The 23398-nt window shown below is 38.4% G+C and overlaps 1 protein-coding gene across 3 annotated transcripts in view; it reads right to left on the bottom strand.

Moving 5' to 3' along the window:
* The window catches only part of slco2b1 (solute carrier organic anion transporter family, member 2B1), a 34415-nt gene extending 19227 nt beyond the window's left edge, over positions 1-15188 (bottom strand). For all 3 annotated transcript variants that reach the window (XR_003833404.1, XM_029447588.1, XM_029447589.1), the window contains exons 1-6: positions 15158-15188; positions 6837-6955; positions 6121-6258; positions 3679-3841; positions 2955-3179; positions 556-654 (exon numbers count right to left, since the gene is read on the bottom strand). Coding sequence is in view for 2 of the 3 variants with exons in the window: in XM_029447588.1 (XP_029303448.1) it covers positions 556-654; positions 2955-3179; positions 3679-3841; positions 6121-6258; positions 6837-6923 (712 nt within the window). In the remaining variant the exon portion in view is untranslated. The remainder of the gene's footprint in view (positions 1-555; positions 655-2954; positions 3180-3678; positions 3842-6120; positions 6259-6836; positions 6956-15157) is intronic.
* Between the last annotated feature and the right edge of the window lie 8210 nt (positions 15189-23398).

Here is a 23398-nt window from a genome sequence, read left to right as displayed (position 1 = left end):
ACACACACACACACACACACACACACACACACACACACACATACACACACACACACACAGAGACTTACCGGTTGCAGGTTTTAATTTAATCTTATTTTTATTATTATTAAGCCTTTTTTTCCATCTTATTTACATTAATAATGGCATTTTATCCCTGTCTTATGTTTCTTTTATGTGCAGTTTAAAGCACTTCGTGCTGCGTTTCTTGAATGAAAGGTGCTATAGAAATAAAGTTTATGATTCTAATTATTTTTATAAACCTGACTCAAAATCTTAAAGTTAACACCAGATGTGCAGAAAGGTTTAGGGAGTGTTTTCACAGCTACTGAACGTCTCATTTTATCAGCGAGAAAATGTTACTTTAGCTTGAACTCTGTCAGATATGTGTCTTCTTTAATCAGCCTGTTTTTACTTCACTAATATATATATATATATATATATATATATATATATATATATATATATATATATATATATGCAGGAAATCCTCCGTCTTAAAACAAGTGTAATAAATGAGCTTGGAGGACATTCAGCTGTGAATGTTCGGCTCCTCACCTTTGGACAACTTGTCAAAGTCGACATAAAAGCGCAGCATGAAGGAGCCGGTGATGAAGCCGAGGGCCGGGCCGATGGAGGTCACAGCGAGGAGGATTCCTGAAAAACAACCGAGAAAAACATCAGAACAACAAAAACCAAAGAGAACTGAACCACAGGACGTTCAGTTCTCAGATTCAACATTTCCACCGTAAATGTTAAACAAAATCCCTTTGTGCAGTCAATATCACTAAATCACTAAAAATAGATGCAAAACTATTTAAAACATTCACATAATGACTACGAACTAAAACCACGACGAATGAGGCAAAATTAAATAAAAACACTGACCAAGAATACAAACGCAACGCTTCTGTTTTGCTCCCATTCTTTGACTGAAATCAAAGATCTAAGACTTTTTCTATGAACACAAAAGGCCTATTTCTCTCCAATATTGTTCACAAATGTGTTTAAATCTGTGTTAGTGAGATAATCCATCCACCTCACAGGTGTGGCATATCAAGGGGGGGGGGCGCAGTCAGTATCCGGTGTGAGCACCATTTGCCTCACGCAGTGCATCACGTCTCCTTCACATAGAGTTGATCAGGTTGTTGGTTGTGGCCTGTGGGAGGTTGGTCCTCTTCAATGGCTGTGAAGTTGCTGGATATTGGCAGGAACTGGAACACGCTGTCGTATACGTCGATCCAGAGCATCCCAAACATGCTCAATGGTGACATGTCCGGTGAGTATGCAGGCCATGCAAGAACTGGGATGTTTTCAGCTTCCAGGAATTGTGTCCAGATCTTTGCAACATGGGACCATGCATCATCACGCTGCAACATGAGGTGATAGTGGTGCATCAATGACACAACGATGGGCCTCAGGATCTCGTCACGGCATCTCTGCATTCAAAATGCCATCAATAAAATGCACCTGTGTTCGTTGTCCATAACATCTGCCTGCCCACACCATAACTCCCCCGCCACCATGGACCACTCGATCCACAACGTTGACATTAGCAAACCGCTCACCCACATGACGCCACACACGCTGTCTGCCATCTGCCCTGTACAGTGAAAACCGGGATTCATCCTTGAAGAGAACACCTCTCCAAAGTGCCAGACGCTATCGAAGGCGAGCATTTGCCCGCTCAAGTCGGTTATGACGACGAATTGCAGTCAGGTGAAGACCCCGGTGAGGACGACGAGCGTGCAGAGGAGCTTCCCTGAGACGGTTTCTGAGTTTGTGCAGAAATGATTTGCAAACCGATTGTTGCATCAGCTGCCCGGGTGGCTGGTTTCAGACAGGTGAAGATGCCGGATGTGGAGCTCCTGGGCTGCTGTGGTTACACGTGGTCTGCGGTTGTCTCCTCTAGAGATGGCTTGTGGTGGAGAAATGAACAGCTCTGCTCGACATTCCTGCAGTCAGCTGGCATTGTGCTGTGTGATAAAACTGCACATTTTAGAGTGGCCTTTTACTGTGACCAGCCTAAAGCACACCTCTGCAGTAATCATGCTGTCTAATCCGCATCTTGATAAGCCACACCTGTGAGGTGGATGGATTATCTCACTAACACACGTTAAAACACATCTGTGAAATAGGCCTTTAGTGTACATATAAATCTTAGGATTTCAGCTCATGAAAAACGACTAAAAGGGCGGCGAATGACCTGAATGGACTTTTTGAGGTTGTTGTTCCTATAGACAGGATGAGGGGCCTCTTACATGTATGTGCCGGGGGCCCAGTTTATCCTGTTTGGCACCTGGTATCATTATTTCAGCTTCAGGCTGGTTCCAGGAAAGCAATAAAAACAGGTTTGTTGTGTAAGTGGAGAGGCTGCAGATGCCACAGGCTGGTGTTACTCTGCAGACACTCTGCTGCACAGTCAGAGGCTTTCTGACGCTGAATTAACCGGATTCATCTGATCTTTCATTTCTTTTTGTGACAAGTTACCTTCTTCACTTATAAAACAATAAGTGAACCTTTGACTGCTGGTTATGAGCAGGGAGGAGTCATTGTGACACTGCCGATAACACCGGGCGGTAACAGAAGCTGGAGGTGTGTGTGGCTCAAAGTACAAACATGACCTACTTTTCAACTTGACGCTGTTTTAATTAAAGACAAGTGTAACGAGCGGAGCAGAGCTGCACCTGCACGGTTTGATTCAGATCCTAAATGTAACGTGTACCATGCCCTTCACCAAGTTTCATGACAATCGGGCCAGAAGTTCTTCTGTGGTCCTGCTGACAAACACCTGAACCTGAACTAAAACTGTCCAATATAACGACTACAAAGAAAATGCAAAACGACCAAAGAGACAAAAACAACCAATCATGGGTAGAACTATTAGATGTTGACTGCTCTCCTGATGGACACCAGGACTTTACTGGGGCGTATGTAGGAAACATGACTCGGCGTACCGAGGTACAGCGGGGAGTTCTTCTTGCTGGCGTAGTCGTCGATGTAGGAAATGCCGAACGGCTGGATGGGCACGGCTCCGATACCCAGCAGCAGCTGCCCCATGAGCAGCAGAGGGTACATGCCCTGCTGGGCACGGCTCTGCTGCTGGCTGCAGCTCTGATTGGGCGAGGAGGTGGTGACGGTGCTCTCTGATTGGCAGAGGCCAGAGCTGTTATTACCGAAGGCTGCGTGGAAACAAGAGAATAGAGTAAAACATGTAACTAACAGTTTAAAGTTTATATTACAAGTGTTTAATATGTACATGAGGCATTATGTAATGTAGCTGTTGTGAGTTTAAATCTACACACACAGTTACACACACACACTCTGATGTTCTCATGCTTCCTCTCGTCTCACAGAACACAACATTTCCGACTGTTGTTGATACTGAGCGTATGTCAGAGGCCACTTTATGCACTAATTCCCAATTTCAATATAATTGTTTGGACAGTTTTAGGCAAAAGTTGGCACCCAAATATTTTCAAAATATCCTCAATATAATCTAATAACTATAAAACTACTGAAATATATATATATATATATATTCTTCTTCTTTTTTTGACTAAGTTGAATTTTTCCTAGACTAAGAAATTCTCTCAGAAGTTGAGCTTTATAGGAACAATAAACTAGGTGTGTGTGTGTGTGTGTCTATGTGTGTGTGTGTGTGTGTGTGTTTGGTCTCACAGCTGATGTGATTTGTGTACTCGTACGGTCCTCCCAGGAAGTGCGGCAGCGCCATGAGCAGCGAGGCGAGGCAGGCCAGCAGAGCTCCGCCTCCGATGAACCGCGGCCGATGGACTCGACTCCCCAAGAAACTCACAAACACGATGAGGACCGTGTTCCCCACCTGGACACACACACACACAACCACACACAACCACACACACACACACAACCACACACACACACACACACACACACACACACACACACAATGAAGACAACAATGTTTTAAATCGGTGCAGTATTGAGAGAGAGCGCTGCAGGTTGTTATTATAAGTGTCTGACAGCATTATGGAGAGGAGAGAAATACAACCTGTTTCTTTACCTGTCTGTCTCTTTGTAGTCATTCTGTGTCTCTTTGTAGTCATTCTGTGTCTCTTTGTAGTCATTCTGTGTCTCTTTGTAGTCATTCTGTGTCTCTTTGTAGTCACTTTGTGTCTCTTTGTAGTCATTCTGTGTCTCTTTGTAGTCATTCTGTGTCTCTTTGTAGTCATTCTGTGTCTCTTTGTAGTCACTTTGTGTCTCTTTGTAGTCATTCTGTGTCTCTTTGTAGTCATTCTGTGTCTCTTTGTAGTCATTCTGTGTCTCTTTGTAGTCACTTTGTGTCTCTTTGTAGTCATTCTGTGTCTCTTTGTAGTCATTCTGTGTCTCTTTGTAGTCATTCTGTGTCTCTTTGTAGTCATTCTGTGTCTCTTTGTAGTCACTTTGTGCCTCTTTGTAGTCATGTTGTGTCTCTTTGTAGTCATTCTGTGTCTCTTTGTAGTCACTTTGTGTCTCTTTGTAGTCATGTTGTGCCTCTTTGTAGTCATTATGTGTCTCTTTGTAGTCATTCTGTGTCTCTTTGTAGTCATTCTGTGTCTCTTTGTAGTCACTTTGTGTCTCTTTGTAGTCATGTTGTGTCTCTTTGTAGTCATTCTGTGTCTCTTTGTAGTCATTCTGTGTCTCTTTGTAGTCATTCTGTGTCTCTTTGTAGTCACTTTGTGTCTCTTTGTAGTCATGTTGTGTCTCTTTGTAGTCATTCTGTGTCTCTTTGTAGTCATTCTGTGTCTCTTTGTAGTCACTTTGTGTCTCTTTGTAGTCATGTTGTGTCTCTTTGTAGTCATTATGTGTCTCTTTGTAGTCATTCTGTGTCTCTTTGTAGTCATTCTGTGTCTCTTTGTAGTCATTCTGTGTCTCTTTGTAGTCATTTTGTGTCTCTTTGTAGTCATTCTGTGTCTCTTTGTAGTCATTCTGTGTCTCTTTGTAGTCACTTTGTGTCTCTTTGTAGTCATGTTGTGTCTCTTTGTAGTCATTCTGTGTCTCTTTGTAGTCATTCTGTGTCTCTTTGTAGTCATTCTGTGTCTCTTTGTAGTCACTTTGTGTCTCTTTGTAGTCATGTTGTGTCTCTTTGTAGTCATTCTGTGTCTCTTTGTAGTCATTATGTGTCTCTTTGTAGTCATTCTGTGTCTCTTTGTAGTCATTCTGTGTCTCTTTGTAGTCATTCTGTGTCTCTTTGTAGTCATTCTGTGTCTCTTTGTAGTCATGTTGTGTCTCTTTGTAGTCATTCTGTGTCTCTTTGTAGTCACTTTGTGTCTCTTTGTAGTCACTTTGTGTCTTTTTGTAGTCACTTTGTGTCTCTTTGTAGTCATTTTGTGTCTCTTTGTGGTCATTTTGTGTCTCTTTGTGGTCATTTTGTGTCTCTTTGTAGTCACTTTGTGTCTCTTTGTAGTCATTTTTGTGTCTCTTTGTAGTCACTTTGTGTCTCTTTGTAGTCATGTTGTGTCTCTTTGTAGTCATTTTGTGTCTCTTTGTAGTCATTCTGTGTCTCTTTGTAGTCATTCTGTGTCTCTTTGTAGTCATTCTGTGTCTCTTTGTAGTCATGTTGTGTCTCTTTGTAGTCATTCTGTGTCTCTTTGCAGTCATTCTGTGTCTCTTTGTAGTCATGTTGTGTCTCTTTGTAGTCATTCTGTGTCTCTTTGTAGTCATTCTGTGTCTCTTTGTAGTCATTCTGTGTCTCTTTGTAGTCATTGTGTGTCTCTTTGTAGTCATTTTGTGTCTCTTTGTAGTCACTTTGGGTCTCTTTGTGGTCATTTTGTGTCTCTTTGTAGTCATTGTGTGTCTCTTTGTAGTCCTTTTGTGTCTCTTTGTAGTCACTTTGTGTCTCTTTGTAGTCACTTTGTGTCTCTTTGTAGTCACTTTGGGTCTCTTTGTAGTCACTTTGTGTCTCTTTGTAGTCATTTTGTGTCTCTTTGTAGTCACTTTGGGTCTCTTTGTAGTCACTTTGTGTCTCTTTGTAGTCATTTTGTGTCTCTTTGTAGTCACTTTGTGTCTCTTTGTAGTCATTTTGTGTCTCTTTGTGGTCATTTTGAGTCTCTTCCTGGTTGGTATGTGTCTCTTTGTGGGACAGTGTTCTTGCCTACTGACCTCGTTGAAAGCAGCCAGGAGTCCGGACCTCTGGCTGGTCAAGCCGTAGCGCCTCTCGATGGTGGAGATGGAGCTCTTCATGTAGCCCGACACCAACAGCTGCGCCAGCTGCAGCAAACTGTGACAAAACACAAAGAACTGCAGAGAGAAGAAGGAAGAGAAGAAGAATTAAAAAGTCCCAACATGGCAGGTGTCGTGTTTTAAAAATGTCTTTGTTGATTTGAATAAATGTGAATTCAGCAAAATCCTGATGTAAAAAGAATCTGAGCACAAGTGCAACGCAGAAACAAATGAAGTAATGAGTGATGTACGACACGATGAGTTCATCAGAGTGACACGACATGAGAGGAAATGTTTACATGTTTGACTGCAGAGAACAATACCAGGATGGACTTCAGGAAGTGAAGTTCCTCCTCACACAACACAGAAACAACTAAACCTGGAACACGAGTCCCGAGAATAACAGTGCTTCAAGTTACCTGTAGAGGAGCTTCTAACTCTGCCTGATGTCACCAAGTGGCGTGTAAACCACATCGGAGAAACATTAGTAACTTGGTGTAAATTCTTATTTCTTTAAGTCTAGTTGCTCAAAACCTTCGAGATGTTTTTTTACTTCCATCAGTCCAATTAATGGAACATTTCTGCACATTGCTTTTTCAATTCCAAAAAGACAGAAAGCAATATTTTCCTTCACAAACAAAATAACCGAGACGAACCTTGATGCTGTTGAAGGGACTCCGGCGTCGGGCAGGAGGTCGTAACCCCGCGGGGTCAGAGTTCATCTTCAGATCGTTGGCCCCCATGATTTGATTTATACCACACAGACACTGAGAACCTGTAATTACAAGTTAAAGTTTGTTCTGCATGAAGTTTCGATATCCAGACTCTCACTTTTAGGAGCCAAGTTTGGAGAGGGAGATACGGCGAGAGTGAAAGCTGCTGCAGGGGGCGGTCTGAGGTTTGGATGAAATCCAAAAGGAAAATCACGGCAGGATTAAAAACAGCATGTAGAAAGAGAGACGTCTCAATCTGTAGTTTAAGTCTTCTTCAACACATGATGTTCATTTAGTAACTTATTATTATTATTATTATTATTATTATTATTATTATTATTATTATTATTATTATTATTGCGGATTTTGCAGGATAATTATTAAATACATCTTGAAAAATATCTATAGTTACGTTATTTAAATCCAACATACAGCTAAATAACGGACCAGTGACAGAATTAAAAAATTATTATTATATTATTATATTGAGAATATTATATTGAGTATATTATATTATATTGAGTATATATTATATTATATTGAGTATATATTATTATATTGAGTATATTATATTGAGTATATTATATTATATTGAGTATATTATATTATATTGAGTATATTATATTATATTGAGTATATTATATTATATTGAGTATATTATATTGAGTATATTATATTGAGTATATTATATTATATTGAGTATATTATATTGAGTATATTATATTATATTGAGTATATTATATTATATTGAGTATATTATATTGAGTATATTATATTATATTGAGTATATTATATTATATTGAGTATATTATATTGAGTATATTATATTATATTGAGTATATTATATTGAGTATATTATATTGAGTATATATTATATTATATCATATTGAGTATATTATATTGAGTATATTATATTGAGTATATATTATATTATATCATATTGAGTATATTATATTATATTGAGTTAATATTGCTAATTCTCTTCACATCATGCAGCGCTATCTGACGGTTATTTTTGGGTTTGGACAAAAACATCTTTTGACAGAATTAACAGGAACAAAATAAGAGAAAGAGAAGAAGAAAGAGGTGGAAATGAACGTCAGGGCAGCAGGAAGGAAGAGATCTCTTATCAGCAGAATGAAAACAAGTTCCACACCAGACTCGATCCGCAGTCTGCTATGTGTTGACTAACGTAATCCGGGAGAAATTAACATTATTGATTTTAATAACGACCGGGCTGCTCATGCCGTCTTGGATTACAAGATTTTGACGTATCAAAAAAATACATTTCTAATCATTTAACATACTTATTTAAAACATGATCTTGTACTAAACATAACACAGTAGTAGTAAACGTCAAAGTTGAATTTTAATGTTTAGATGCCGGATTTATCATCAGTTTGTTTAGTTTGCTTCTTTAGCTTAAAGGAACTAAAACTGCATTTCCTTATGCAACTCTGTGAAACAGCCACAAATGAACGTTGAACCTTGAACATCCTGCATATCTCATTGTTATGTCTGATGGTTATGAAGCCTCGTTTATGTTTGTTGTTTACTCCGACAAGGACGTTTTGTTTTTGGTTGGTTTGTCTTTCAACAGGATTACAGAAAAACTGTCGGCTCAAATGTCATGAAACTTGGTGGAAGGATGAAACATCGGCAAAGAAAGGAAACACAACATACTTTTCACTATCGTTAACATGACCTGACATGTCTGACCGCATATTGTGGTTGTGCTTAAAATAAATATAATAAGAATATTTAAAAGGAAGAGAAACTGGAATATTCTCTGAGATTAAAAACTGATTTTATTGTATTTTTATTTGCTACAATGGCCCTGATATGCCGTCGTAGAGGAATCTGTTCAACAACAGAACATGTTTTCTTCATACTTAAGTGATAAATGTATAACGTAAATATGGATAACGTAAATATGGATAATGTAAATATGGATAACGTATGTATGTATAATGTATGGATAATGTATATATTTATAACGTATATATGTATAACGTATATATGTATAACGTATATATGGATAACGTATATATGGATAATATTATATATGGATAACGTATATATGGATAACGTATATATGTATAACGTATATATGTACAAGGTATATATGTATAACGTATATATGTATAACATATACATGCATAACGTATATATGTATAAGGTATATATGTATAACGTATATATGGATAATATTATATATGGATAACGTATATATGGATAATGTATATATGTATAAGGTATATATGTATAAGGTATATATGTATAAGGTATATATGTATAACATTATATATGGATAACGTAAATATGGATAACGTATATATGTATAATGTATGGATAACGTATATATGTATAATGTATGGATAATGTATATATGTATAACGTATTTATATGTATAACTTATATATGTATAACGTATATATGGATAAGGTATATATGTATAATGTATATATGTATAACGTATATATGTATAACGTATATATGCATAACGTATATATGTACAAGTTATATATGTATAACGTATATATGCATAACGTATATATGTACAAGGTATATATGGATAACGTATAAATGTATAAGGTATATATGTATAATGTATATATGTATAACGTATATATGTATAACGTATATATGGATAACGTATATATGTATAACGTATATATGGATAACGTATATATGGATAACGTATATATGGATAACGTATATATGGATAACGTATATATGTACAAGGTATATATGTATAACGTATATATGGATAACGTATATATGTATAACGTATATATGTATAACGTATATATGGATAACGTATATATGTATAACGTATATATGGATAACGTATATATGTATAACGTATATATGGATAACGTATATATGGATAACATATATATGTATAACGTAATAAAAATCATAATAAAAACAGTATTATCTTAAATTTGTTGGACTCCGCAGGGTTCTGTTCTTGGACCGATTCTATTCACCTTATATATGCTTCCTTTGGGCAATATTATAAGGAACCACTCTATAAACTTTCGTTGTTATGCGGATGATACCCAATTATATCTATCAATTAAACCAGATGAAACCAATCAATTGGCTAAACTTCATGCCTTAAGGACATAACAACTTGGATGTCTAGCAACTTCTTGATGTTAAACACAGACAAAACTGAAGTTATTATACTTGGCCCTAAACGCCTCCGAAACGCATTTCCTAATGACATAGAAGCTCTGGATGGCATTAACTTGGCCTCCAGCACCACTGTAAGGAATCTTGGTGTTATATTTGATCAGGATCTGTCGTTTAACTCCCACATAAAACAAATCTCAAGGACTGCCTTCTTTCATCTACGTAACATTGCAAACATAACATCCTGTCTCAAAATGATGCAGAAAAACTAGTCCATGCATTTGTTACTTCAAGGCTGGATTACTGCAACTCATTGTTATCAGGTTGTCCCAAAAAGTCGCTTAAGACTCTTCAGTTGTTCCAAAATGCAGCGGCACGTGTATTGACAAGAACAAGGAAACGGGATCATATTACTCCTGTATTAGCTGCTCTGCACTGGCTCCCGGTAAAATACAGAATAGAATTCAAAATCCTTCTGACTTACAAAGCAATTAATGGTCAGGCTCCAGCATATCTTAAAGATCTCATAGTACCTTATAAACCAACTAGAGCATTACGCTCCCAGACTGCAGGGTTACTTGTGGTTCCTAGAGTCTCTAAGAGCACAATGGGAGCCAGAGCCTTCAGCTATCAAGCTCCTCTCCAGTGGAACCAGCTTCCAGTTTGTGTTCGGGAGGCAGACACACTCTCCACATTTAAGAATAGGCTAAATACTTTCCTTTTTGATAAAGCTTATAGTTAGGGCTGGCTCAGGTTTGCCCTGGATCAGCCCCTAGTTATGCTGCTATAGGCTTAGACTGCCGGGGGACACCTCCCTGCTCTCCTCCTTCTCTTCCTCTCTCCTCCCTTCCCTCTCTTCTTCTCCCTCTCTATCTGTATGCATTTATGTAAATGTATGTTACTAACTCATCATCCGGGGCATCATCCCCGGAGTTTCTGTGTCTCATGTGGCAGGTTGCCACTGATAAAGTTTACGTCAGGATCATGAATCGTGGCTGCGCCTGCTGCCCTGGTCCTGCTGGACACCGGGAAGCCTTTTTGACATTATCCTGGATTCATCCATACTTTCTCTTTTTCAACACAACATCACTTCTGTCAAATGTTGTATTTGTACTATATTGTTTATCCTGTACACACAACATCTATTGCACATCTGTGCGTCCTGGGAGAGGGATCCCTCCTCAGTTGCTCTCCCTGAGGTTTCTAACATTTTCCCCCTTTAATTATGGGGTTTCTTTTAGGAAGTTTTTCCTTGTGCGATGCGAGGGTCTAAGGACAGAGGGTCTAAGGACAGAGGGTCTAAAGACAGAGGGTCTAAAGACAGAGGGTCTAAGGACAGAGGGAGTCGTATCCTGTAAAGTCTGTAAAGCACACTGAGACAGATATATAATTTCATCACAAATATAACTGAATACATCAGTACTACCATATTTATTTCACAATTGTTTATCTCTGACTAGTTCATTTTATTTTTGAACTCTTGATATGTAATGTCATACTTACATGACTAGAGGAGAGAGAGGACGCTGGCACTGCTTGTTCGCCGGTTCTCCTCCTGCTAGTTCTAGTTTAAGTCTGTTGTTGTTGTTGTTGTTGTTGTTGTTAGATGTTAGATGTTACCTTTAAACATCTAACTTATATCTTCTGCTGACTGCATTTCTACTTACAAACCGTGTTTGGATAACCGCTGCTACCTGTTACCTGTTGCTGGCACTTTCCACTGCTATCGACAGCTCCCGGACCACTAACGCTAGCTGGCTAGCTAGCAGTCTGTTGGTTTCCAACGAGCCAGTCAGCTCCTACGGTCAACTTTCTGTAGGCTCCCGTAGAAAGTTTGTTTACCACCAGCCTGGCCCGGCTGTGTCGATCATTCCGCCACAGTACAGAAACTGCCCTGGTAAGGGTCACCAACGATCTGCTGATGACAGCTGACGCTGGATCTCCATCTCTCCTCATCCTCCTTGATCTAACTACAGCATTTGATACTGTTGATCATGACATCCTCCTCAACCGTCTTCACTCCACAATCGGACTCTCTCACTCTGCCCTAAACTGGTTCACCTCATATCTCACTGGGAGGACTGAGCATGTCACCTTGGGAGTCACAAACACACTATGTCAGCTGTGGTGTCCCTCCAGGATCTGTTCTGGGCCCCACTCTCTTCACCATCTACATGTCCCCCCTTGGTCGTGTCATCAACCAGCATGGAATATCGTTCCATTGCTATGCTGATGACACACAACTCTATATCAGAACTAACCCAACCATAACCTGCATCACCTTCTCCGGTCAGAACATTCCACTCTGGATCACCAATCTGGATGTTAAAATGGATCCTCACCTGACCACATCAGACAAACATGCAAGAACTCCTTCTACCACCTCAAAAATATTGCCAAACTCCGCCCCACACTCTCTCTGTCAGATGCTGAAAAGCTTGTCCATGCCTTTGTCTCCTGCAGACTTGACTACTGCTACGCACTTCTCATCGGGATTCCTAGCAAAATCATACAGAAGCTGCAATACATCCAGAACAGCGCTGCTAGGATCCTGATGAGAGTGCGAAAGTACGAACACATCACACCCATACTCAAATCATTGCACTGGCTCCCGGTCTCACTCAGGATTGATTATAAAGTCTCCCTTTACACCCATCAGTGCATTCACGGAAATGCTCCATCCTACCTCAGAAAACTGCTCATCCCACAAACCTCCACAAGAAACCTCCGTTCTGTAAAGGCTAACCTCCTCCTTCCCCCCAGGACCAAGCTCAAAACCATGGGAGATCGCGCCTTCTGCTCCGCCTCTCCCAGACTGTGGAATGCTCTCCCTGAACATCTGATGACGCCACAGACTGTGGATGCTTTTAAAACGGGCCTAAAAACGCATCTTTTTAACAGCATGTTGCTCGACTTTAACCATTTAAAAGTGTTGTCTTGTCTATCAAATGTTTTTATTTTATTTTTTAAATGTATATTTTCGTTTTTACTCTGTAGTACTTTGAGTTTGTTTACGCAAATGAAAAGTCCGCTTAAAAATAAAAGTTGGTATTATTTATTATTAATAATTTGTGATTTTGGGCTATATAAATACATTTGATTTGAATTGATTTGATATTATTATTTTTTCACCTAATTTATCAAAGGAGCAGCACCTAGTGGCCATTAGAGGAGCTGCAGGTGGACATTTCAGTGTAATTGCTTTTGTAAGTCGGTCTGTCGGTCGCTAAAGTATTCCAATCATTTGTTTATTTTGACTTTCTTTGGGATGAAGAATGAGGCGACCTCGTCATCATGTGGTGAACCGCAGCGAGTCTGATGGTACTTCAGCTCCACGTGGTTCACTCAGAAGATAAAGTGGAGTAATTTTAAAAACATCTAAGAGCTTAAAAGTTGCTTTGCTTAAAGAAAACCACAATCTGAAAGTCTGATGTGATTTTGTTAAGAGCACAAAATAATCCTGCGTTCAAAACTTTCCCTAAATAAAAGTTTTGCCTCAAAATGTACTTAAAGTACAAAAGGTTTACGTTCTGTATGTTATGTTATTGAATTATAACTATTATATTTTTTTACTTTTTATTTGTTTACTGCTCTGTTCATACTGTTCGAAATACAAACTACCTTCATATGATAAAACCTGACGAAGAATATGTCTTAAATCATAAATAAAGTGAGGAAAACACAAAAAACTAAATAGAATTCATATAAATAATAATCATAATAACAGGAGATAAATTATGTAGTAAGAAAAATAATAAAATAATAATTAATTCATTAATGTGTTCTTCTGCTGGTGAATGACTTTATAATTAAACATTACCCGGGATCAATAAAGTTTTATTATAACCGATAATAATACAAAATCAACTATTTGTTCATTATAGTTTGAATTCTGTGAGATTATAAAGTCATATTGTTTATATTACTAACCTGCAAAGTAACTAAAGATGGCAGTAACTAAATGTAAAACAATATTTACTTGCAAAGTAGCAGGAAATACTCAAGTTAAGTACAAGAACCTCAAAATTGTACTGAACAGAACTTGAGTACTTTGTTACTTCCCACCGAAGCTCAGCTGTCAGGATGTCAATAAATCCGCAGCTTTTACACTTTGACTGACTGTAAAGTGTGAAGTCAGAGGACAGAAGTCAGAAGACAGAAGACAGAAGTCAGAGGACAGAAGTCAGAAGACAGAAGACAGAAGACAGAAGTCAGAGGACAGAAGTCAGAAGACAGAAGACAGATAGAAGCCAGAAGACAGAAGTCAGAGGACAGAAGACAGAAGACAGAAGTCAGAAGTCAGAAGTCAGAGGACAGAAGACAGAAGACAGAAGACAGAAGACAGAAGACAGAAGACAGAAGTCAGAGGACAGAAGTCAGAAGACAGAAGACAGAAGTCAGAAGTCAGAGGACAGAAGTCAGAGGACAGAAGTCAGAAGACAGAAGACAGAAGTCAGAGGACAGAAGTCAGAAGACAGAAGACAGATAGAAGACAGAAGACAGAAGTCAGAGGACAGAAGTCAGAAGACAGAAGACAGATAGAAGACAGAAGACAGAAGTCAGAGGACAGAAGTCAGAAGACAGAAGACAGAAGTCAGAAGTCAGAAGTCAGAGGACAGAAGTCAGAAGACAGAAGACAGATAGAAGCCAGAAGACAGAAGTCAGAGGACAGAAGACAGAAGACAGAAGTCAGAAGTCAGAGGACAGAAGACAGAAGACAGAAGACAGAAGACAGAAGTCAGAGGACAGAAGTCAGAGGACAGAAGTCAGAAGACAGAAGACAGAAGTCAGAAGTCAGAGGACAGAAGTCAGAGGACAGAAGTCAGAAGACAGAAGTCAGAGGACAGAAGTCAGAAGACAGAAGACAGAAGTCAGAAGTCAGAGGACAGAAGTCAGAGGACAGAAGTCAGAAGACAGAAGTCAGAGGACAGAAGTCAGAAGACAGAAGACAGAAGACAGAAGACAGAAGTCAGAAGTCAGAGGACAGAAGTCAGAGGACAGAAGTCAGAAGACAGAAGTCAGAAGACAGAAGTCAGAAGACAGAAGACAGAAGACAGAAGACAGAAGTCAGAGGACAGAAGACACATGTTGCAGTAAGAAGCTCACAAAAGGTTCAGACTCACTGTGAACGCAGCAGCTCGCAGACTCTCTGGTTTCCTCTCGGAGTACTGCAGAGTCCTGCTGCTCCACACGGGAGGGGGGGGTGGGGGAGGGACTGGAATCTGAACCCAGTGTTGAGTCTGTGCAGCTGCATTGTGGGTAATGTATGCGGCAGCTTCAGACTACAGATGGAATCTAAATAAATCCTCTGCTCTTTATGAGATTAATGTCTTTTTATGCACGTCATTATTTATTAAATACTAATAATAAACTTTTCTTTCGGAAATTAGTTTGAACTTTACTCCATTTATTTGACATGTGACAATTTTGATCACTAATACTTAAAATGCACTTTTTATTTTTATATTTGACCTTTTGTGTGTTTTTTATATTTAAGTCATTGAAGGTTTTTCTCACACACTTTATATTTATTTCATGTTATTTGTATTTAATGAATAAAATTAAATAAATTAACCCGTTCAGAACAAATTATATTTCAAACACAACTACTTGAATTCATACCTGTCAACCCGTTTTTCCCGGTAGAATCCCGTATTTTTACTTCTATCCCGTTTTTCTCCCGTTTAAATATTTTCCCGGGATTATCCCGTATTTTTAACCTTTAAAATAAATAAATAGGCCTAATTAAAAAAAGTGTAAAGTGGCCTCCGATAGAGCAGGTGGCAGTATTATGTTTAACTTTAGCTGAAAAACGTTACCCGCCAGTAAACACACAGAAGAAGAGAACATATGGTGAGTCACAGTGAACTGTACCTGCCAAACAAGTTAAAACTTTATCTAAGTGCAAATGTGAGGAGACCTTCCCTTATTTATTAAAAGCAGAGTCGGGACAACTCATGTTTTTTGTAAAGTGTGCCATGAGATGTTAGCATCGCACACAGCGGAACAATCGTCCAAGCACAAGCACGAGCACGAGGCACAAACACACACTGTAAATAAATAAAATACATAAATCTTATAAACATGTCTCTACAAGTAATACATACTTTAGATAAACATGCATTTCCTGAATGTATATACCCGTCCCTTATGTGTTTACGTTTACACTATATGGGTGGGGGCTGGGGGGCTGAGAGCTGATAAAGTATGGGCGGAGTCCGCCAAAGGTTTTCCTTATTTTGAGATTCCAATGTTGACAGGTATGCTTGAAATGCACACATAAATCATTAGAAATCAAAAATATATAATAAATAATAAAAAAAACCATTTCATTAAGATCGACAATAAATAGTCTTAAGAGACTTTAAAAAAACGAACAAATCTTGATACATACAGTGATTTTCATTTTACTGGTACTTGAACTACCAGTAAAACTACTGTACTATAGTTGCAGATTAATTTTCTGTCAACTAATCAACTAATGTTATTATTATTATTATTATTATTAATAATAGTATTAATAACAGTATTAATAATAGTATTAATAATAGTATTAATAATAGAAATAATAATAATAATAATAATAATAATAATAATATAATAATAACAATATAATAATAATAATGATAATAATAATAATAATAATAATAATAATAATAATAATAATAATAATAATAATAATAATAATGATAATAATAATAATAATAATAATAATAATAATAATAATAATAATAATAATATTAGGGCAAATAACGATTATTTTCAAAATGTATCTTCCTATTATTTTCTTGATCAATCAAATAATAATTTGCCCTGTAAAATGTCTTCAGCACAAAGTGATGTAATGTTTTTTTTATTCCAATCAAGAGCTTCAAAATAAAACATTTCCTGTCACATGACAAAGAAAAGCAGCAAATTCTCACAGTTGAAAAACTTGAAAAATTGCTGAAATTATTAATCAATTAACAATATAGTTGCACGTTTGGTCCACTAACTGATTATTGACTAATAATGATAATGAATTGCGTTTCTTCATCATGAAAACGAGCTGATGGTGCAGTAATGTGAGCAGCAGGTGGAGCCAACAGCTGCTCAACACGTCCTTTGTTTTACTGCAACATATATCAGACAGCTGTAGTTACTTTATATTAATATTATACACACAATACATGGGCTGTCAATCAATTAAAGTATTTTATTGCAAAAGAGTTAATCACAAAATAAATGTACCTTAAATAATTTTTTTTTTTATATTAAATTCTTCACATTTGTTGGACATTTTCTTGACATTTTTCACATATTTTCAAATTTCACATGTTTTATTCATAATTTTAGCGTATTTTCAGGAACAGTTTCACACATTTTACTAATAATGTTTGCATATTACATATATATACATACATTGTGTACTCGCCACTTTACTTTCTTGTTATTTTGCTGTAACAAAGTAAATGTCCCCGTTGTGGGACTAAGAAAGGATCTGATTCTGATTCTGATATTTCTTTGGTAATTTTCACATATTCCACTAATATTGATGTATTTTCTAAAAATATATTTTTGGATATTTAAATATTTTATATTTTTCGACATTTTATGAATTATTTTATTTTTGGGATTTTTTTGTATATTCCACTTATATTTACATACTTTATTATTATTTTTTGGACATTTTTGAGATATCTTCGAGATATTTTTGAGATATTTTTGAGATATTTTTGAGATATCTTCGAGATATTTTTGAGATATTTTTGAGATATTTTGAGATATTTTTGAGATATCTTCGAGATATATTTGAGATATTTTTGAGATATTTTTGAGATATCTTCGAGATATTTTTGAGATATTTTTGAGATACTTTTGAGATATTTTTGAGATATTTTACTAATAACTTTCGAATATTTTTCTCGGACACAGGAAGGAACCCTTTAACGTCAAAGATTGATTGTTGCTGGGAAACAAGGTCCAACTCTTTCAAATTGTCCCTTTCTATCATTATAATATAATAATTAATATAATATAATAATTCTCTTGCGTTGCGTCTTGTTCAGGACAGACAGATCAGCTCTCACTGAGAATAAATGTGGCGGAACATTTTGTAAGAATGACTTCAGCTTGTCCGGTGCAGTTAATACTATAACCAATGTTTCTGTGGTGTGGGAGTCAGAATGTGCACCTTCACGTTGTTTCCAGATGTTTGCTGAGGGAATGCTGGAGAGTAAGTATTGGGTTTCTGTTTACATCCACCACAACATGCCATGAAACAGAAACCAGAAGGTTTAGTGGGCGTTTAAAGGAAAGAAAACCCAGCAATGGGGTTTCTGCTGTTTCACACACACTGTTTGCCACATCTTCCGGTTGGAGTTCCAAACACGTGGAGCCACATATGCTGAGACGTCTGGAAACTAAAAAACAGAACTCCGCAGATCAGCTTCCTGATGTGAAAACAGCTGTCTTTAGATTTTCAGCTGCTTTAAGTGAGACGCCTCAGTAAACGTCCCGACTCAGCCGCTCCTCCTACACAGACCTAAAGATCCCGAACTTCTTGTGTTTCATTGAAAATGTTTCTTGGTGATAGGGTAAAGTTTTTAACTAACTGACATCATTATGAAACTTTCCCAGTTCATTACTGACATCAACACAATTCTTTTTATATTATATATATAAGTTTTCTGAAATATTGTGTTTGAATATGCAAATGAGGCCTTCTCTGCTAATTTACTACATTTGCAGAACAGAAATCTGAACATTGGATTAAGCAGGTTCAAAACTCTTGTTATAAAACGAGCAGATGCACTCGTTGATTGGCTGAGCTGCGTTTGATCAAGTACAATACTCATATATCTATATCACTGCGTCAATTGATTTGCTCTGATCTGGGACTTCCGTCGGCGATATCCAAAACTGTTGGCGAATTGAAAAATCTCGGCTAAAACCGTGTTGTGTAAACTCGTGTGAGGAGTCTATATTTCACATACAGCTGAAAAGTTATACACACAAAATGTGAAAAGTTACTTGTGAAATGTGGAATAAAGGGAGCTCACTGTGTTTCTTTTTACAAAGTTTGTTCAAACTGTTGCATGTTGGGAGCTCATGGGACGACACTGCCCCCCAATGGTCCACCAGTTTCTCCACTGTGTAGTTTCCACAGCAGCCTGTAATGAGTGTTAATGTTTCTGAAACAAATGCGATCATTAATGGGGTCCGCTGTGAGCTGTTCAACAGTTTCTGATGATAATTAGCCCTCTGGGAGCACAGGAAGAGAAACAGTAATGGATGTTTATCAGCGCTCAGAGGATGATGAAAGCTCCTGGGATGTACAGGCACTCAAACCCGGTTCCTACCATTGTCTAAGAAATGATCCTACATTAAAAACTCTAAAACTGTTAGATCAAACTGCAAACAGGAGCTACAAACAGACCAGTGATTTAAATACAAATCACAAAAAAAATGGAATGTGCTAAAACGGGTTAGACGCTGTAAACGTAAATAATGTGTAGCAAAGGGAATGAACCAGTTAAACACCTAAGGTTATCACCTTAGAGATTCATTATTCATCATATATTTATTCATTATCATGAAGGAATGTGCATTGTACAATACAAATAATGTGAAAATGTACTTGTTGATTGTGTTTGATAGTTGGCTATAGAACGTAATTCCGACATTATGAGGTTCGGACCGTTACTGGGAGGAACTGACGTCTTTTAGATTTGAACTGAATACTGAAAAATGTTATAAGACATATAGAGCTGTGTTTGTGTAATACCAAAAAGGAATCTGTGTAACATGAATATCACTATCACAAATACAAACACTCCTGAAGGAGATGAAGAGGTCTGCAGGCTGGAGTCTCTCCAGAGAGAGAGCGGCTCCCTGTCCGTCGCCCCCTGAACGCCTCGCTGCAGCTTTTAATTCTATTAACCTGCCGGTCACTGAGACCCCGGGAAGCTCTGAGGCCTCCAGGACAATCATCACAGTCCAATAATTAGAACAAGGACACACATGCACAGGGAAGTGTGGACTTTACAGTAACACTGTTACTGCTGCCCGGTCAGATCACAGGCCACATTAAGAAAACTCAAATAAATCATCAATTCCCTGTTTCAGCTTTTGGAACAAAGTGTCCTTGTTAAAACTCAACAAGCAGCATAAAATATGCTTCATAGTCGGCAGACGGCTCTTGCATCAAATTCATCTTTCAAACAACTTCAAACAACAAGGTCAAGCTTCTCTTCTGTGAACTCATGTCATGATATAAATGATTGTGAATTTTTCCACATTTGTTTGTGGACCGAGGCTGAGTATTCAACCAATATGAACGTACTTCCTGGGGTCACTTCCGGTGATCAAACTGACACCAGAATGTGTTGGGAAGGAGACGATTTACAGCTGCTCAGTTAGCAGCGATGGGAGGTTGTTTTCTTAGAAACAGTTTTGTTTAAGCAACTGTAACTTTAAATAATACCTGGATGCAAGGCTGGATTCATTTATTAGGGGGCCTCGGAGAAAAAACATTAACACACTTAAAGTTTTCCATGCGTTTTCTACGTATCAGTTTGTGGTCATTTAATTAAAGACAACTTTAATTCGGAATATGAACTCAAAACTAGCTAAAACTAGAACACCCGTCAAGGCCGTGCCCTATATCGCGATCTTAACAAAAGTGAAAAATAATGTGTGTATCTGCCCCGATCCGCTCCAAAATGTAATGGATCTTCCTTGGTCTATGCTACACCTTTCCACCAAGTTTCATGAAAATATGGCGAGTAGTCCTGCTAACAGACAGACAAACCGACCGAACAGTAAACATAAAGTCCTTGGTTGGAGGTAACGGACAACTCTTTAATTGTATTCAGTTGATATTGTACTTTAATAAATTCACAATTAATCAAATTACCGACACAAACTAATTTGCATTCAACCAGGAACTTTTTATTGCCAGTGGGTTCTGGGAATATGATTTTAACTATTGTTTCATTGTCTGATCTTTAAACTGTGGTTTGCACATAGTTAGTAAGAAAAGTTACGATAGAAAAGTTTGATCTTTTGTAGGTTACTGTTCTTTGGATGCCTAAAGCTCAGTGGGGTTGACCAAAGCTGTATGAGCCACCTGGTGGTTTCATGTTATTTGTTGAGTCTGAACAGAGAAACTTTCCTCTTCAAAGAACTTGTTGATTGAGATCAGCTGGTGTTGTTTTGGGAGGTCGGGGTTAGCTGAAGCTTCCCTGCAGAGTTCCTCCTGCTTATGGTGCTAATGAACACAGTGTCACTGTAACAACAGCAAACAAACACTTGTAGTGAAAAAGTGAGGTCATGTTCACATTACATTACTCAGTAGGGGGAGGCCTCGTGGCTCAGACCACACTAAAGAAGCAATCATTTGACAGCTTAGTTTTGTCTGTTTTTGACCTTTAATCCAAACCATCTCAATGTTCTCTTTACGTTATGGAAGATGGGTCAAGTCATTCAATATCCAGTGACCACAACTCTTACATTACTTAAAGATGTGAAGTGCAAACCTTTAATCAATCTCATTGCCTAATAAAAACAGTACTTCACCTCAAAATAACTCACTAATTCCTCTGAGGCTCTGTCTCAGACATCATGGACTAAAACTCTGTTATAGTTCCAGCAAAGACTCAATCCAAAGATCCAAAGTTGCATGGAAGCAAATAAACAGTCAAATGGAAACTTAGGATAGGGTCAAGTCTAGATGGTAGGCCTCAATTTCCAAAACACTGGCGAGATGAGAGACCCTCCATGTTTGGCAGACCTGTTTAGTTGATCTTACTGGTCATCTCAACACTGAACAAGAGCCTACTGCTCACATGAAAGCATTCTGTGTGAAGCTCCGTCTCTTTGAGACGCAACTGCGCAACTTCAATGTTGTGCACTTCCCCACTCAAATATGTGAGCAAATATTTTCTGTTAACTCTGAACAAAAGCAGAAACACAAGTCATTTATACAGTAAAGCTGCTTGGGCAGGATCAGGTAATACACATTTCTGTCTACCAAATGGGAAAAAAAGGCATAGAGACATCACACATGTTAATTACAACCGTTAACATCCGTCTGCTAAGAGCCTGACAATATGGTCAAAGTGGCAGCTACTGTCTGTCAAATGCTAGCAGACACAGGGACACCAGACATGTGTAGGACAACTGTGAGAAAACACAGGGTTAGTGACTAAGGCCAAACAACTTATAGATATAAAATATAAATAGACTATGTGATACATTTACACGACAACCTCCAATGGTTAAGGTTAGACATTGACCTCCGATGGTAAAGGTTAGGATAGGATTTGGGCAGTGATTCACACAAGAGTTTTCGCAAAGTTTCCCAAGTCCTGGGTTACCATTGTTGGCGATTAATATTAGCAACTCTGGATATTAACAATAAAATTAATAGGGTTAATTATAACTAGGAATGAAAAAGGAAAACAATAGCCAGTTAATGTAAACTCCTAAAGTATTCTCATAAGAATTGTGTTTAATTATTCATTTAATTATTAATCATATTTCCTAATTCATAGTCTAGTGTATTTTATGAGACTATATTAACTGGTTTTTGTTTGCTGTGTATATTTAGTTATAGTAATTAATATAATTAATAATTATATAAAATACAATAATTAATTACCTCTCTGGGAACCATCACCTTATCGTGGTGGAGAGGTTTGTGTGTCCCTATGAACCTGAGAGCTGTGTTGTCTGGAGCCTAGTGCTCCTGGTAGGGTCTCCCAAGGCAAATTGGTGTCAGGCGAGAGGCCAGACTAAGAATGGTTCAAAAACGACCTCATGATACAGAGGGAAAGGAAAGGAGAGACCCTGCCCGGAGGGACACCGGGGCCCCGTCTGGAGCCAGGCCCAGAGGGAGGGCCCGACAGTGAGCGCCTAGTGGCTGGGTTTGCCACGAAGCCCGGTCGGGCACAGCCCGAAGAAGCTACATGGTTCCTCCCATCCATCCATCTTGTGGACCCACCACTCATGGGAAAAACCGCTGGGGTCGGGTGCCCTGTCACACGGGTGGCAGTGATTGTCAGGGACCTCGACGGACCAGACCCGGGCAGCAGAGGCTGGCTCTGGGGACGTGGAACGTCACCTCTCTGTGGGAGAAGGAACCGGAACTATTGTGGGAGGTGGAGCGCTACCAGTTGGATCTGGTGGGGCTTACATCTACACACAGTCTTGGCTCTGGAACCGTACTCCTGGATAGGGGTTGGACTCTATTCTTCTCCGGAGTTGCTCAAGATGTGAGGCGTCGGGCGGGTGCGGGGATACTCACTAGCCCCCGGCTGAGCGCCGCTACGTTGGAGTTTACCCCGGTGGACGAGAGGGTCGCCTCCCTACGCCTTCGGGTT

Source organism: Cottoperca gobio, chromosome 14 (assembly GCF_900634415.1).
Source record: "Cottoperca gobio chromosome 14, fCotGob3.1, whole genome shotgun sequence".
Lineage (NCBI taxonomy): Eukaryota > Metazoa > Chordata > Actinopteri > Perciformes > Bovichtidae > Cottoperca > Cottoperca gobio.
This window is presented reverse-complemented; position numbering and strand designations above follow the sequence as displayed.